The following is an 18,221-nucleotide window of genomic DNA, read 5'->3' on the forward strand; positions in this document are numbered from 1 at the left end:
TGCCTCATAATGCTGAGCTTTTTAGTACAGAGGGCACCAAAACACAGAAGGACAGAACACCTGACAGGTGGCTTTCCTCCTTTATTTGCTTCAGAAGTCCTTGTACAGGAAGGGGGAAGGTTTCCAGTGGCAACCAGGAACAAATCCATGCTTGTAGAAGGCAAGCAGAATTTCATAGTATCCTTATTTTAAATGGAAAAAAGTTAAAATCTCTTGCTTTCAGTTATGAATAAACTATTGTTTCTCATTAGGCTTCAGCTCATGAAACTTTGGTTTATTCTAAGAGTGGTTAAATCAAACAAACCGGAAAGTGTGGTTTCAGGATCTGCTTTGTTAGGTAAACATAGAATCAATCACAGTTTCCCAAGCTGAATGAAAAATGTGGTAGAAAGAGAATATCTTCAGTCTCTTCTTCACATGTGGAGAAGAGAACACTGGGCACGTGAGACATCACAGCTCATTCAGAATTACTTAAAGTTAACCATAGTTTATCAGAGGTTGGTAGCCTTCTTCCTCATAAGGTTGAGACATTGGGTCCATCACTAGTGAGAACACATACAAGTTAGATACGCATGTGCGAACCTCCTGATTAAGCCACAGAGCTAAAAAAAAAAAAAAAAGACAGGCATGGTACAGAGAGATACATGCCCAGATGCTTACACTACATGCCTTACATACATACATACTACATACTACATACATACGAGACAGAATTACAGAAGGACCCTTGTTATCCATGAGGGTACCATTTCTGGAACCCTCATAGATAACAATCTCCTCGTGAAATCAGGTCATGTGGATTTCGGGGTTCCCTGAGCTCTGAACATGACTGGAGCCTGCTCTGGTTGCATCCAAAGCTGTTCTGAGACCCATAGAGGCCACGTGCAGCCTCACCACAGCCCTCAGAAACACACCTGAAAGCGACTTCTGGTTTCACATTTTGACGCTTTCGGGGCCTTTCTGAGGGCTGTGGAGGCTGCGCACAGCCTTCACGAGCCTCAGAAAGATCTCTGGAGGTCCTAGAAGGGCCCTTCTGGTTTTCAAGCAAAAAAGGTTAATGCCTTTCTAGGACTTCCGGAGTCCATTCTGAGGCTCATGGAGGCTGCGCGTGGCCTCTACGGGCCTCAGAAGAGCTTCCAGGGGGCTCAGGTGGGGACAAGTCTGGCTCCACACAGGTCCAAGGGACCCGCGTTGAGTCAGATCTGTGGAGGGAAATTCCATGGATGAACAGGCTCCACCTCTACAAACTTGAATTCCTTTTTAGGACCACAATGGTCTGGGTGTATATATTTTTTCTGGACAATGGGTCAGATGATTTTGGGTGGCAGGCCAGATGGGCCTGCAGGTCACTGGTTGCCTACCCCTGGTTTAGATGATCTTCTGAATTTGTACAGCAATGCATTTGGATATTAAACTTCCAAATTTCAAGTCTCTGGGTCAAGCAGAATAGAAGAATCTGACATCTTATAATTCGTGTAACTACTGAAACTACTGAACATTTTTACACCTCTTCTCCAAAAATGGAGCACTCCATATGCACCCCAAGATTCCATACTCATCCCCAAGTTGAAACTGGAGGAGGAGGAGGAACTACATGCTATTCACATGTAGCATGCTACATGCGTGTTCGCTAGGTAATGCAAACACAGAGAGGTTTGCAGGGAAGGAACAAAAGATAGGAGGAAGGGTGTTTCATCCTTCCTGTGCAATGAAAGGATTCTTCCTATGCCTGCCAATTTTCCCCTACATTTCCCCCCATCCTTTTCCTCATAGTGGAGTTCTCTTGAGCAGCAAGTTGGTAAGAAAATGGCAGGAAGGCATTTTCAGTTGCCAATTCTTTGTGGTTTCCTCATGATGTGTAAGTCTATCCAAAGATATCTCAATGACTGGGCAAGTTTGAAAAAGAGGTATTAAAACATCCCTCTCATAAGAAAAAAAACGATTCAGGAGAAACATCTGAAAATAGAATTAGTTTTTCATTTAGCTGTCAGGACTTGGGAATTAACTCTGTAAGAACTTAGAGCTGCAGCAGACACCAAGCTAAGCCATGAGACAGAATGTTGGGGGTGCTGTAGCAGCTTCATAGATCCTTTGCACATTTCATCCCAGTATAGATTGGGAAAGGGAGGGCTATTAACAGCAGCAGGAAACATGTATTTATGTGTTGAGACTGCAAGCTTTGTTATCACTGTTCGGCCTCTATCATAAAAGTGTTGAAATCTTTGGGAGACTTGCACAGTAGTGCTAAAAAGACAATACAAATAAGTTTACAGCAACAGAAAAGTGAGCTTACTATTGAAAAGACTAAAGTGGATGTTCAGTGTTCAGGTTAAGGGAATGATAAAGGCAAGTGCAATCCCTTATGAAGTTTCCTCTCTTGTTACCACTAGAAACTTGCATGCCAATTTAAAGATGCATTCTGCTATAATGAAAGAAGTGCTATCATTTTGTTTGTTTGAGCAAGCAACAGTTCTAGTCTCTGGTGTGCTATTTAGTTCACTAAATAATTGAAGTGAACTAAATTGTTCATGTCTCAGAGTCTCACGAAGCACAAAAGATAGTATTTTTAATTCAACTCTTATCAATATTTCAGTAGCAACTTTTCCTACTTAACTATAATGCATGGCAATCATCTAAGTGCTGTACATGGCACAATCCAATCTTCAAAGATTTATTAAACACATATACACAAACATGTGGCCCCACAAACACTTGCTGGGAACAAGCAGAAGAGAGCTGCTGATTGAGTTGCTCATGTGGGATTCCCACAATTATTTGGCTGGCCACTGCGGAAATAGGATTTGCTGGATTAGATAAGAGTAGATGTCTTTTCTATTCAAATACCAAAGGAAAATCAAAATTTTCACTGCAGTCTTAAATATGACTGGTATAAAAATCTACCTTTTATTTAAGCATTTTTCTTTAAATTGCTTTTTATTTAATTACAACACCTGATTTTTGTATACACATTGGCTACATCACATTTGGATTACTGTAAACACATTCCACGTGTGAAAGACTTTCAAGGCCATTCAGACACTTCAACTAGCACAGAATGTTACTGTGTGTATGCCAGCCAGCACAAGGTGCAGCAAAACATATCATGCCTCTGCTTTGTCAACAGTATTGGTTGCCAATATTTTTCCAGGTGCTTGCTTTGAGCCTTAAATACCTTGGGACCAGAGTACCTGAAAGACCATCTCCACTTACAATTAAACTACCCAACCCTTTAAGATTAATTTAGGTATTCTCCATTAATCGACACTGCTATTAACTGTCAAATGTCTCTCCCCTCCTATTCACACTTCCATTATTCATTCTGATCACTGAAGTTATCAAGAAGTACAGAATGCACAGAATTTATTTGAATGCCTCTCACTTGACGTCCCCAGTCATAGCCACACTATGGTGTTCCTTAAGGAATATACAAATCATAAGAACATAAGAAGAGCCCTACTGGATCAGGCCAAGGCCTATCAAGTCCAGATTCCTGTATCTCACAGTGACCCAACAGCTGACTCAGAGAGCACACAAGACAATAAGAGCCCTGCATTCTGGTGCCCTCCCTTGCATCTGACATTCTGAGGAAGCCTACTTCTAAAATCAGGAGGCTGCACATACACATCACGGCTTATAACCTGTGATGGACTTTTCCTCCAGAAATGTGTCCAAACCCCTTTTAAAGGTATCTAGGCCAGATGCTGCCACCACATCCTGTGGCAAGGAGTTCCACAGATTAATTTCACGCTGGGTAAAGAAATCAGAAGTGTAGTCTGCAGATGCATAAAGTTTAATTTTTGTTCACACCAAGTAACACTGATATGCAATTTGGATATCCCCAAAGGGATAACAGACTTGCACTAATAAATACATGCAAGAACATCTAGATATGGGTTGAAATGAAAAAGCTTTTTCTGTTAATCACACTTAGAAGTTAAACAAACTGGATGGGAAAGTGGTTTCACCAGATCAGATCCCAGAGTCTAACATTTCCTTGCCATAACATCAACAATTCAGCAAAGAATGTAAGGAATGCTGCTCACTAAGTGGTCTTCAAGTATATAGCCAACAACTGCTGGAAAATACAATGGCATTGAAGTCAGTGACTGCCCACAAACTATCTAGTTTACATTTGTAACTGGAGACAGATGAGAAAACAAGAGCATGAGAAAACAAGAACTTTTAAAGTCCTATAACAGCTCAGATCCAGGGTATTTGAGGGACCGCCTCCTTCTATACAATCTGACCCATCCTCTCAGGTCATCAGAGGGGGCCCTTCTGACTGTGCCGCCACCAGTGGAGATGAGGGGGATGGCGGAAAGAAAGAGAGCCTTCTCGGTGGTGGCTCCCAGTCTGTGGAACTCCCTCCCCCTGGAACTGAGAACAGCTTCCTCTAGAATCCTTTCGGTGGGGACTTAAGACCTTTTTATTTAAAAAAGGCCTTTAATGCTGACACATGGGGGCATGGTTCTTTTTTAAATTTATTTTAATTTTGGGTTCCAAGTTTTATTGTGTTTTATTGTTTTTAAACGTTTTATTTTTATACATATTTATATATTTTACATTTTTATATTATTTCTTTTGTAAGCCGCCTTGAGTGCCCTTTACCAGAACAGAAAGGCAGGATATAAATTCTATAAATAAATAAATTTGAGGAAGCAGGAGACGTTCAGGCAGTTATTGAAATGACAGATGCTGCTCAGTTTTAGAAGTAGCTTGTTTCTTCAACAGCAGTGATACCTTCAGCAGGGCAACCAATATGTTTGTCTCTCTGTTTCCCGACACTTCTCCTATACAGATAATTTTTGAATCATTACTTCATATTTTTAAAACTGAATAATGGAAGGATTCGTTGGAAAGTTTAGCTAAAGAATTCATGGAGCAAGGTGAGAGAGAGAGAGAGAGATCAAGGGGCAAAGCAATAAATGGCAAATGTTCAAACTTTGAACTTAGCCATTTGTCCTTCCAGGATGGAAACATTATGGACTGTTGCTACAGTCAGATAATCTGAAACACCTGTAAAAGTGTTGCAAATCACTGTAAATGCAGAACAAGAAGGAACAAGTCACCACAGAAAGCTATAAATTTATATTATAGACTGGAAAAGAAATTCAGGCCCAGACCACATATTTCAAAAAAAAACACCCAGTGGTTAAATGTCTCTTGGAAAGATGCTTGGCATCATAGTTTCACTTCAGTGCCAAGGCTGCAATCAATTTCAACAAATCTTGTCTTTACAGCGTATTACCTACACTCAGAATTTCATTCATGTTGTCTTTTTAATACCAAGTTAGACTCTTGGTTCGTGCAGGTTTATCAATTTATCTGAAACACTTAATATCTGAATCTCCTATTATTTAGCAGAATTTGCAAAAATAGCAAACCACTAAAAATTAAGACTAAACAATAGCAGTTAAACCAGTTGCAAACCTAAAAGACATGGATAACCAAAGAATAAGCATGAACAGTACGCTTCAACTAACTGACTTGCTTGATTTAAATTATATAGGACTGTCAAAATAGGTGAGTCTGGCCTTTTATTCATTGCCATAATGTTTCTTGAAGTTATTTTTGCACTTATAGATCTTAAAATTCACAACCATTGAGACAACTACTTAGAAGGCCCAGCATTTCTCAGTCCTAACTTTCTGGGGAAAAGCTTCTGAGTATGCCTTACTAAATCTTAAAAGGTGAAAGGTGAGTTGAGTTTTTCCTCTTGCATTTGAAAAGCTCTACTCTCTGTTCCTCAAGTTAAATCTCCTCCCCTGCTCAGGACCCACTTCTTTAACAGAGCCATTCTTGCAGAGTTGTAACCAAGCTCATATGTTGGCACCTAATTCTGTATTGGAAACCTCTTCCTACCATAACTCTCATCAGTCAAATGAAGATTGCAATGGGCAGGAACTATGAGACTTGTACATCATCCCATTCAGTTCCTAACACATTACTAACACTGAATAAATGTTGGAAGAACAACAGCATATGAGCTAGAGTTGTACAAAAACAGTGTGCGCGCATATGTATGTGTTCATTCCCATCAGTATGCAAAGCAGTCATCTATTTAGATTCTAGTTTAAATCCTTATGGATTGGTCTCTCCTGCTTTGACTAGACTTCTCATTAGCTTTTTCCTGTCTTCTTGTTTTATTGTTCCCTACCTAGGCTGCTGTGACCAGTTGCTTTTCTTATTTGATTTTGCTTTGTATAACTCAACTCAGCAAAATTATGGAAAAGATCTCATTCTTGGCAAACAGGCTATGTATGAAGGCCCAGATACTGTACAAAATTGCAGAACAAAAGCTAAGGACAAACTGTGAGAAGCTATGAACAAACAGAAGGGGCAGGACATGCCCAAGAATCCACAGAAGAAAAATGAGTTGCAGTTCAGAGGCTAAGTTTGCAAAGCTAAACAGTGAACATTATTGCCTGTGGAAGATTAAGGTAGAAATGCTATTTTCCAAAGATGATCTCTGGATGGAAGAATGGGGCAGGGGGAAAAAAAATTAGGCTCGTGAAAGCAACTATAGGTTTCTTACTGGAAGATCAATAGACATTCAAGAGACATAGAAAGAAACTGCAGAAGTTAAACAGTATGCTTTCCAGAAAGCACATCAAAATGCAGGCAAACTGCTAACAGTAAACTGTTCTTGTTAAATAAGCTGATAGGATGAGTCTTAGCAAAGGGCAGGAGATGCATGAACACATAAATGCCCTGTTAGAAATTTTGGAACAGCTGTATGGGCTTGGATAAGACAACCATGTAGGGACACTATCACTGTGTATTCTCCCAGTGTTCTGTGGCACCTCATCAATGCCCTAGAGAGGATTTCTCAAACTGTGGGTTACAACCTGATTGTTGGTGAGTCATGAAGCTTTAGCTGATAAGCTGATAGCTGAGAAGGCAAATGCATAGCGCCCTACGGAATGTGAAACTGAGCCATATCATGCATTTACTCGCAAGTAGGCAAACTTGCCCTAGGCCACTAGAAAGGACAGGCTGAGAGGAATCCAACCAGAATAGTCCTGATCCAATGAAAGCAGCTCCCAAAATACACCCAAGAAGGAAGTCCCTCCCTCCAAGCTGACAAATGTATTGATCCTTATGGAAAGCAAAACTAAGCTACACTGTCACATTTACTCACAAGTAAGCAAACATGCTTTAGCTTGTGGTCAGGTCAGGCAAAGAGGAATGCAAGGTCACCAGAATGGCCCTGGTCTGATGAAAGTGGAGCTCAACAAATGCTCCAGAAAGCAGTTTCCCCACCCCTCCCATAAAAAGAATAAAACAGAGACTTGAGCTGGTAAGATGAAATTTTTTTTCTTTTCTAGGTGGGTTTCTAAAGCTAGGTGGGTCCTGACAGTGATATGGTTTAAATATAAGAAATTAAATTGAACTGGGCACTGGGCAGAGCTGAAAATCTTACTGACCTCACAAATATTTTTTTGTGAGAGGGGTGTTACTGCAGGTAGGCTACAGAGAAAATTCACTTAGTGGAACAGGGCTGGCTTTCTCTTATTATTTATTTTGCTTTAATTATTTGTAATTATTTTAATTTGCTTGAGGATGTCACTTCTGGCCATGACACCACTTCCAGTGGGTCCCGAATAGATTGTCATTCTAAAAAGTGGGTCCCAGTGGGTCCCAGGTTTGAGAACCACTGCCCTAGAAAGCAAACCAGAGTGAGACCTGACAGTGCAGTTCATTAAAGGCAAGCTGATGGATAAAATCAGGTACAGGAAGGAAACTCAAGGGACTAAAGATAGTGGGGGGGGGGAATCAGTGACAGCCCTCAAGGTGGATGAGTTCACAAGGCAGAAAAGGGAAACCAGAGCATGTTTCAGATGCTTGAAAAAACATCTGAAAAAGGATTGTTCAATCTGTGAGCTGAGTAGAGGAATCAAGTACCAAAAATACCAAGAAAAATAGTTAAGGCAGCAGCAAGCAAATCTGCAGATGATGCACGGAATGAGCGCATAGCTGGAACCACTGATTAAGGAGCAACAAACCAGCCACATAACCAGTAACCTGACCTTTTTCCCCACAGAGATGACCTTGATGTACAGAACCAGATTTTCCTAGCAGATAGAAAGAGTATCAACAGGGAAGAAATTGGCTATGCATTCTTACGTTGAAGAGTTCAATCAAAGGAACATCCTTATGAAAGATATCTGTCCCAGACCTAGATGGAAGCCTCCTTTAGTGAAATGCCTCATTACAATAGTTTCAAATGCAATTCCAAGGGAGCTGTTCTGAGATTAAGACAGGGACAGAGATTGTTGCCAGAGGAATTGCAGACGATCACTTCTATAGACTTGTACACCAAAGCGAACAAGCTAGAATTAGCACAACACAACAAAGCGCATCTACTAATGGCACAGATACCTAAGAGACATGCACCCGGAGACTATAAAAGAGCTTGTCAAGCAGAAACCGACTGAAGACTTTATGTCACACAGCCACGATGTGCTCATGTTGCATGAAGGCAAAAGTCACTCATCCACCACTTACACAGAACATCAAGAGCAAGACTACTCAAACAAGACATCCACAGCGACTTATGTAGACCAAAAAAAAAAACACTAACCCCAGGTGGGAACAGATTCTTGCTTTTTCGTTGACATTTACTCTAAATACAGAAACAGAAAAGTGAGACGCTTGGCAAAATGTGAGAGTTATGTGGCAGCAGTCAGCAACAACTTCCAAAGGAAACTGCAAATATTTTGCATTGATGTTGGCAGAGGACACAAAGTAAGCATAAGCCTATTTAAAGATATTGAACACCAAATGACTGTTCCACACACACCCAGACAAAATGGAGTAGCAGAGAAGGAACTGTACTCCAGTTGTGATGACGAGATGGGTATTACTGTGATGCTGGCCTACCTTAAAAATACTGGGATAAATCAACAACAATAGCAGCCTACCTACCTACAGAACAGATTGCCATCAAAGGCAATCGGCAGCACATGAGGCACATTGGAGTTTTCAGATGCAAAGCTAAATTCCAACAGAGTAATGGTTGGGGGTTTAGAAACGCACTAACTACTACCAAAGACATACTTGTGGGTTATAGTAACCAGTGTAAGGGATACAGGATCATATTTCCCAAAACAAACATGGTTGCAATAAGTAGGAATGTATACTTTAATGAAACTCAAAACACTTCACGCTATTCAAGGAAATCCTCCCATAAATGTTAGTGGAGCCACAGATGAAAGCGAGGTGGAGCTCAGTGCTAACTTATCTGAGGCTCAGCAACAGACCAGGCAAAGTGAAGTGACAGAGATCAGGCACTCAACTCGTGCCAAGGAATACTGCTCTGGAGGCTATCCTGCACTGCCAGAGCATACCTGAGCTTTCATCATGGGAGGATCTCTCAAAACCTTTGAAGCCAAAAAATGGAAAGAGGAAGCAGAAGAAGAATGTCGTTACAAGACCAAGACTTGGATACGCTAGCCAAACCCCAGACGGCGGAGCTGCATCTTTCAGAAGCAAATGAACTTAGACTAGCACATATGCAGTTGAGAAATGGCATCTGAAGAGTGACAGCACACGAGCTACGTATATACAAAAAGAGTGGGTGTGCATATGTACGTTTATCCGGAAGAGTAGGTGAACCAGTTACCTATTCTTTTCCTAATTTAAATGCTTATTGATTGTTCTTTCCTGTTTTGACTACTCATTAGCTTCTTTTTCCTGTCTAGCTGTTTTACATCTCCCTGCTTAGGTGGCTTTTCTAGTTTGATTTTGCAGTACGTATGTATCAAATGCTGTGAATGTTCTCCAGAATTCTGCCAACAGTACAAACGTAAACAGCAGAAACACTAGCGTCTGACCTGACTTACTTGCTCTCTTAAAGTCTCTGTCTCTGGAACGGTTTGTTCTTCTGTTGCTGAAGATACAGCTGTCACTGAGTCATGATCAGGATGATGTTCTACTTTAGGAACAAGATGATCAGCATCTGCAGCTTGGATTGCACTAGAGGAATTCTCCACAGATGAGTCTTGTGCCCGAGTCTTATCATCCTCTGTACCTTTTGGATCACCTGGACTTTCCCCAATCTCAGGCTTAGAAACTGAATTGCTGGTGAATATACGTTGAGTTCTCTTAGACACATCTATTTCTCCATTATATTTCTGGGCATCATCCATCTAGAAGAAATTTAAAAGAAAGCTTTTCAAAGTTGGTTCCAGTACTTAAATGTTGGCCATTTACAGGTTTTTCTAAGCCCTACTCGCATTGTTTTAAGAAAGAAAAGTAAATATTGATGCTAATAAGTAATAAGATGCTTCCAATCAAGATAAAATACATCATGGAATTTAGGCTGCAATACATGAATGCAATTAAAGCATTCATTCCATACATGTCCTTGCCCAGGTTTTGTTTTGTTTAAAAATAGAGCTGGGAAGCACTTCAAACAGGCTGATACCAAGGTAGGATTCTAGGGGAGACTTTGCCCCTTCTGTGGTTCCAGTCATAATAATACTACCCCTGCAGTTTTTTAAATTATTAAAAAAGCTTCAATTCAAAGCCCATATAGCATTAACTCTTTGCTTCCCATGAGCTGAATTTCCCACTTGGTACCCTGTTTCAATCATTTATGCTGATTTTTATTTCTCCACTCCAGCTAGTTTCACCATCCCATCAGTATAGCAGAAACATTTTCAAGGACTGTCTTCCTTTCAAATGCAAGCCATGTGAAGGATTTGGTGCAAAGCTAAATTTCATACACACTTATTCCCAGGTAAATTCCACTTAAATTAACAGGACTTATTTCTGAGCGGACAGGCATAGGACTGCACTGTGAATATGCACATTATGTACAAAAGTACACAAAAAGGCACAACTGCATACATGTGCTTAATGTTTACAGGACTTCTGGTGGTGTACAGTGTATACTGAGACACATACCAACTTCTACTGTCAACTACAAATACATTTTCTTGGTGTTCATTGCTAAACATCACAAAAATTTATCTGGATTAATCTATCTACACTCTAAATTAAAAGCCCCCCCCCCCCCCCATTTTCAAATGAAGGTTAATAATTTAATTAGTATATAGGGATGCACACAATTGGGGTCAAAACCACGTTGGGCATGAAGTGTTCAAGCCACCCTACCATTTGCTATGGCTTCAACCCATTTTTTGCACATACTCCTGTACTATTTTTAGACAAAAAATCCAACCCAAACCCAGGGCAGTACATGCAATTAACATAATGTATGAATTAGCCCAAACTAATTAAAATAATGAATTTGAAGTACTATGATGTAATGATGTCAAAGATGCACAAAATCCAGTAAAAAGTGCTGAAAACAAGAAAAACCACCATAAAAGATAATATCTGATCTGTATATTCTTCTTAGGTAGGGTTTTCTTGTTTCTCTATGAGTTGCACTTTTGAAGACGCATTTGAGAGATTTTAAATACAGAAACATCTGCCTGTAAATACAGAAAAATCTGCCTGTAGATTTTTAGAAGCAGTAAATTATTCACTACAGGTCATTTTGAACTATAACAAATTTACAAAAACAATGCAAAGTTTTGGACTTAATTAGAATTAGCGACCCACACAAACATTAAGAAGATGAAGGTTTTACCGTAAACGACCTGGGAAGTGATGAGATTCCTCTTGAATGGACACCAAAAGGCCTTGGTGTAACCACAGACGTTAGTCTCGCAGTATCAGTACTCTGGTAACTTCTCGGGAGAGAAGCTGAAACCCGAGCTGACCCAATTTGTGCATTTACTGAATGGTAAGTTGACAAAGAGGGCTGGCTCTTTTCTTCCATCATGCTCTGAGGTGAAATACGAGTTTCTGCTCTTGTACAGCTCTCTGTTTTTTGGTCACTCTCTTTTTTGTTTTCTTCACTGTTCTTCAAGTAGGGGGCTGCATTATTTTCAACAAATTGATCTTTTGATAGCCTTGAAGACATTTTTTCTTCAATCAATACATCATCATTTGTTGTATATATGGGTCTGTGTACTCCTCCTTGCTGACTGTCATTGTAAGGCCCTTGATCTCTGCCCTCCCTAGAGACAAAAACAAGCTCAGTACAACATAAGCAACCTAAAGAATAGTTAGTCTCAATCATGATTTTTGCTTTGAAATGCATTCTAAAGTAGAGAGAGAACAATGCAAATACACTGAAGCATTATGAAAGATCTAATCAATTTCTCTTTCTTCTCACCTAAATAAGACTACATAAATTTATAGGTTCTAAATGCTGACAACAATGCCTGTTCCTCTGCTGTATGTTTTAAGAAAGAATACATATCCTAAGGACAGGTAGCCAATATAATTACTATTACAAGTAGTGGACTACTTGCATTTTTATTAAAGAAGGGCTTTTCAAATTAAGCATTTAAGCACAGATAAGAACATATCACTTATCCAAAATGCGATAGCATATCATAGACTACCACTTGTGATATGCAGGCATTAAACTTCTTACTTCTTAAAGAATGCATATTTCTCAATGATTCCACTGGGATTCACACCACAATTTAGTTGGAACATAAAGAGGAAGCTGGGTGAAAGTTTTAAAGATGTCTCTTGCAGGACAAGCAAAGGCAGTCATTTTCATGCCAAAGCAACTACGCAACAACATTCTGAACCCAAGCACACTTACTTTCACTGCAATCCATAAGTGATTACTGACTTCACTGTAAGTAAATGTGTTTAGGATCAGGATATAAACTAAACTTCTAATATATTTAAGTTTAGAAATATAACAATTTTAAAAATTAACCCACTCATACGAACACATTTAAAGAAATATATTGTTTAACTCATTTCAAAAATTCTAATATTAAGATACAACACAAAGAATTTTATCAGAAGGAATTGTCTTAATTATTCTGAATCAATACAAAAAAATCTTAGTTACCACAAGTTTGTTTGCAGAGATTAAAATTACAATGTTTTAGGCTGCATTCATAATACTCTTACTCTGAACTTGAGTTACATTAATGTAACTTCCAAGTCTACATGCTTAGAAGCAGTTAAAAGTGCTAAATACAGTTTACCAGCACTACCTGTCTCTCTGCATTTCTCTCAATGTTTTGCTGCGTCTTTCAGAACTCTCAGAGGATCTCTGCTCAATTTCTTCTCTCTCCTCCTTCTTCTTTTGCAGATCAGAATTGTAGCTCTTGCGTCGGCTTTTCCATTTTGCCAAATCCTAATACAAATCACACAGATGTACAATACGTTTGCTTCAGACCTTGGTAAGAAAGCTACAACTGTAAATGCCCAAGGATCACATTACCCATCCAAGGCTATTCATTCTGACTGGATGCTCAGGTGCCCCAATTCACTTTACATGTCTAGAGTTCCCACACTCTCAAGTATCTTGCTACGAAATGGTCTAAGATCTGGTACGCAACCGCTTCCCCTTCAGTTGAAAAAACAAACCAGGCTTCTACTTGGAGGAAAATATTCTTTGCGAGTCTTAAACGTAATCAGTTATAGTGTGCATATTTACGCTGTTTCACAGCAATGCTTTATGAAATTTTAATTTTAAACATACTTTTGTTCACACAAGCAAGAGTAGAGGCTATTTTTTATGGCTTTTGATAGAACTGCACATGATAGTATGCTATGCTTCATGCTGCAATGCTTAGGCAGCTGTTTTAATGATGAATGTTCATCAGGCAAAATGTGATGTCCATTCTAACATATACTGCAAGCAGATATCTGGGATGTCCACATTTAAGAGAGGTAAGGCTACTCATAAAGCCCCTTAAGAGATTACAATTCCTACAGGCCTGAACTTTGGAATAAGAGTCTGGAGAAGGTATGTCCCATCTCCACAACAACTTTTCCAATTGCAGAACCTTCTTTTTGTCCAGTCCTTTTGGAGCAAAGGAAAGAGATGAAAGGGGCATCCCTGAAGACAAAACTCCTCTGTTCTGCAAACATTTAGCAAGATGTGGAACACAGGTAGCAAGATTAATTTTGCCCCAATACCATTAGCAGGGATGTGTGGTGATTAGAGGCAGAGGAGGCACACCAAAGGTGTCATGTCTGGAAGTGACCCAGAAATAACAGCACTTCTGGATCACGAGGCACAATTATGTTTGTGCCTCACCAGCACAAAAAGCCATGGCACATTCCTGGCCAGTAGTACAGGTGAGCTAACTTGCACTGTCCAAAGATGTTCTTGAAATAGTACTCTGACCCTTAAAGCTGGTCAAGTATTCCTTTTCTCCTCGTGACTGTAAAATCCAACAACAGGCTATGAGTAGAACAATCATTATCAAAAATGAACATGAATCTATAATTTTTTTTCCTTGTCAGATGCCAGCAGCAACTTAGGAAAGCTGATAAGCAGACTATTTCTGTCTAATTGTCCTTAGCATCTAAAAATTAAAAACATACTCTAACAGGGTAAGAAGCACTTTTTCAAGTGGGTACTCCTCTTTTTAGCAGGGGGAGAGTAACTGGCCCTCCTCACCCTACCCCAGCAGTGTCTTTTCTAGTGGCTGTCTGCTACTCATCTTTTGCATCTTTTCAGATAGTGAGCCCTTTTGGGACAGGGAGCCATTAGTTATTTGATTTTTCTCTGTAAACCGCTTTGTGAACTTCTTTGTTGAAAAGCAGCATATAAATACTGTTAATAATAATACACTAAATCAGCCATTTTCAACTACTGTGCCGTGGCACACTGCTATGCCGCGGGAATTTGGGAGAGGGTCATTTATTAGTAGGGCCATTGGGGGATGTGACAGCACACCGTGCCTTGTCAATTGTCCAAAAACCGATAGTGTGTCTTGACCATTTTAGTGCTTTGCCAGTGTGCCATGAAATGAAAAAAGTTGAAAAACACTGCTCTAAATATAGAAATTGTCAGCATCTGTCGATCATAATCAGAAATGCAGTTTCACAGGTACTTATACACTACAAATGAAGTGCTTCATTTTGTTTTAAAGGTACTGTTAGAGTTACACTTGATAAGCTTAAGTCTTGCAATCAAGAGAAAACAATTCCTTTGTTTAACAGATAGTTCTTGAATTCGGTTTCAAACTCCTCACTCTAGAAATCCTACTTTCCCTTCTCATTCACACAAGTGTGAGATTCAGAGTTATGTACAGCAGTGTTTCTCAAACTGTGGGTCGGGACCCACAAGGTGGGTCGCAAGACAATTTCAGGTGCGTCCCCATTCAATTCAATATTTTATTTTTAATATATTAGACTTGATGCTACCATGGCATGCGACTGCATTTGGGGAAATGTTATAGATCTGTACTTTTAACAAACTACTATGTTTATTCTTTTAACAATGATAGTAAAGGAAACTTACTCCTGGGTAAGTGTGGGTAGGATTGCAGCCTAGGATAGTTAAAAATTTTCCTGCTTGATGATGTCATGACATCACTTCTGGTGGGTCCCGACAGATTCGAATTCTGTCCCAGTGAGTCCTGGTGCTAAATGTGTGAGAACCACTGCTGCACAGGGTAAGGAAGCAAGGCTGAAGAAGGTGGTATCAAATTACATAGCCACTTCACTCCAAGTCTGAAATAGATAGTGATATGGGACAACCCAAATAACTTGAGACAACATTTCTCAAATTGTGGGTTGGGAACCACTTGATGGGTTGTGTTCCAATTTCTGGTCAATCCTGTAAGAGCCTCCAATGAAAACATGGGTGATGGAAAGATCAGATAACTAAGGGCTCAATTCTAACCCCTTATGTCAGTGCTTTCCAGCACTGACATAAGGGCAATGCAGCTCTGAGGTAAGGGAACAAACATTCCCTTACTTTGAGGAAGCCTCCTTGAGTGACATCCAAGTGCAGGATGCAGCACATGTCCCAGTGGCAACGCAATGCCAGTGCTGGAGAACACTGACATAAGGGGTTAGGATTGCGCCCTTAGTGACTCAAGCTCTGAGGCTATTCAAAAATCAGAGAGCTGCTAATTGCTCTGCAAACAGCTGAGCTCCTGCAATTTGCAAACTTGTATAAAAATAGTGAGATATCCGAGTGCCTTTTTTCCTGGTTTGTTTGTTCCCCCAAGTCAGTAAATGGCAGGTAGTGGGGGCAGGTGAAAGCTGGGTCACATAACTACACCCATCAAGATTTGAAACTATTAATTAAGGTTGCTTCTTCACGAGAAATGGATCAAATTTTTTTGCAAATAAATAAATAAACTATTACTTGTAAATAAATAAATTTCTTTTTAGATTGCCTTTTTTAAAGTCTCATAAAGCATATTTTAAGATATTAATATATCAAGGTAATTGCAAGCATGCCTAAGTGGTACTACCCAGCTTTGATGTATTTCAAATTCTGCAGTAGTGTATGAAAAGAAATACATTCACCCTCAGTAGAACTTACATCTTGCCACTGTTGATCTTGTTCCTGTAGCTGAGACCTGATTCTCTGCAGCTCTTCATATCGCAGTTGACGTATTGTCTGCAGTTCATCTGCACTGACATCATTCAAGGACTTACTCCTAGAAGCAAAAACGTCATTTAAAAAGTTTTCAGTTGCCTTTATGCAATGGTCTTACTCTTTGAAGAGAAATACTAAGATTGTGTTTAAGATGGAAAGAGGGTGTGGGTTGAGGAAAGCACACGGTAGGGGAACTGGTGGTTATATTCTGTTACCATCAGTGATCACAACAGATATTTTGATCACAAATCTTTTCCACGTTCCAAGATTACAATAGAAATGATCTCTCTCAAAATCCAGAAGTTGCGTTATGTATCCACATATTACCATACAAAGAAAACAAAACCTCAGAAAACTCTTCAGTTTTTGTCTGCAACCAGAATCGTAATTAGCGCTGCCTAAGGATAAGGCTGGCCCTTTCCTAGACATGAGATGGATTTAAGATTTTAACCATGAGACAGATTTAAGATTTTAACTTCTTCACTTTAAAAACGAAACACGCAACTACACATTGTGAACCAATAGGGATGTGAACTCGAGTTAGGTGACTCAAATTCGAGATGCAAAAATGCATATTTTTGGGTGACTCAGTGACTCAGGGTTGTGTATGGAAGACTCAGAAAAATACTCGAGTTAGGGCCCCCCCCCCGACAGCACTCATTCCCACACGTGCAGAATCAAGTCTGTCTGTGTCTGGTGTGCTTGTTTTTTTGTGGCATGAAAGACGTGGGGCCATCATTCAGACCGGGAGAGCAGCAGGGAGGTTCCAGCAACAAGGCAGGAAGGGTTAATGTTTTCCTCTTGCAATGAATGGGAGGGGGAGGCAGGAGCAGGCTTTATGCCCATCTGTGATAGGAAAGAAGGAACAGATGACCACCGGATGCAGGAGGAGTAACCGAGGGCATTCTTTCCTTATCATTGGCTGTAGAAGCCCAGGGAGGGAGGTTTTTCCCCCTGAACGATTGAGGGGAGAAGGCAGGGGAGGGAGGGGGTTCCTAGCCATCCCAGAGAAATTCATGGCATGGCTCCAGCAGGCTCACTGAATGACCAGCTGCAGTGGGACTACTTCTGAGTAGAGCTACCAAATATTGGGTCATCCTAATCTCAGATTGTACATACCCATCACGGCTTGTAGTCTGTGACAGAGTTTTCCGCCCTAAACCTGTCCAATTTTTAAAGCATCTAGGCCAGACGCTTTCTCCACATCCTGTGGCAAAGAGTTCCACAGACGAATTACACAGCACTATTCTCTTCAGTGGCTTCCATTCAATTCTCATCTTCATTTTAATGCTTTTAGAACTAACTTTAACGTGTGTCTGATGTTTTTCTTCTGTACTGATCTTTTGTCCTTTTTATGCTGTTCCCTAGACCCTTTGATCTACAGGTATCAACCTTTGTGTTCTACGTAAGATTTCCAAGACACTCTCCACCCATCTCTTTCCTCATGAAGTTCCCTTTAAATACCATGCCCTTTCATCTGACATGGAAATCTTTTCCTCCATGTTTACATTTGGATGCATTCTGCACACAGTCTGCTCACCCTTGGCATTCTCTGACTAACTCTTCCTTCCCCCCTTCCTCTCTAACCTGTCTTGCTCTTATTATATATTGCCAAATTCCAAGGGGGTGGGGGGATTTTTTAAAATGTTTGCCTAAAGGTGTAGAAATCTGAAGCATATTTGCTAATCATAATAATAATGGTGGTTGGTTGTAACCCATTGGTGGTTGGTGGTTGGTGGTAATGTTTATAGTTGCAATTCTAAGTACACATTAGTGTGCATCTTAATTTTACCCTGCTTTTCAACCAGCACCGCCTCCAAATACT

The 18,221-nt window shown here is 40.1% G+C and overlaps 1 protein-coding gene across 3 annotated transcripts in view; it reads right to left on the reverse strand.

Moving 5' to 3' along the window:
• Nucleotides 1–18,221, reverse strand: part of LMO7 (LIM domain 7) — a 95,928-nt gene that overhangs the window by 37,316 nt on the left and 40,391 nt on the right. For 2 of the 3 annotated variants that reach the window (XM_066622472.1, XM_066622470.1), the window contains exons 7-10: nt 16,340–16,457; nt 13,041–13,183; nt 11,603–12,035; nt 9,837–10,151 (exon numbers count right to left, since the gene is read on the reverse strand). In XM_066622472.1, the coding sequence (XP_066478569.1) occupies nt 9,837–10,151; nt 11,603–12,035; nt 13,041–13,183; nt 16,340–16,457 (1,009 nt within the window). The remainder of the gene's footprint in view (nt 1–9,836; nt 10,152–11,602; nt 12,036–13,040; nt 13,184–16,339; nt 16,458–18,221) is intronic. The other variant, XM_066622471.1, reaches the window with a different exon arrangement.

The sequence above is a fragment of the Tiliqua scincoides genome, chromosome 3 (assembly GCF_035046505.1).
Source record: "Tiliqua scincoides isolate rTilSci1 chromosome 3, rTilSci1.hap2, whole genome shotgun sequence".
Taxonomy (NCBI): domain Eukaryota; kingdom Metazoa; phylum Chordata; class Lepidosauria; order Squamata; family Scincidae; genus Tiliqua; species Tiliqua scincoides.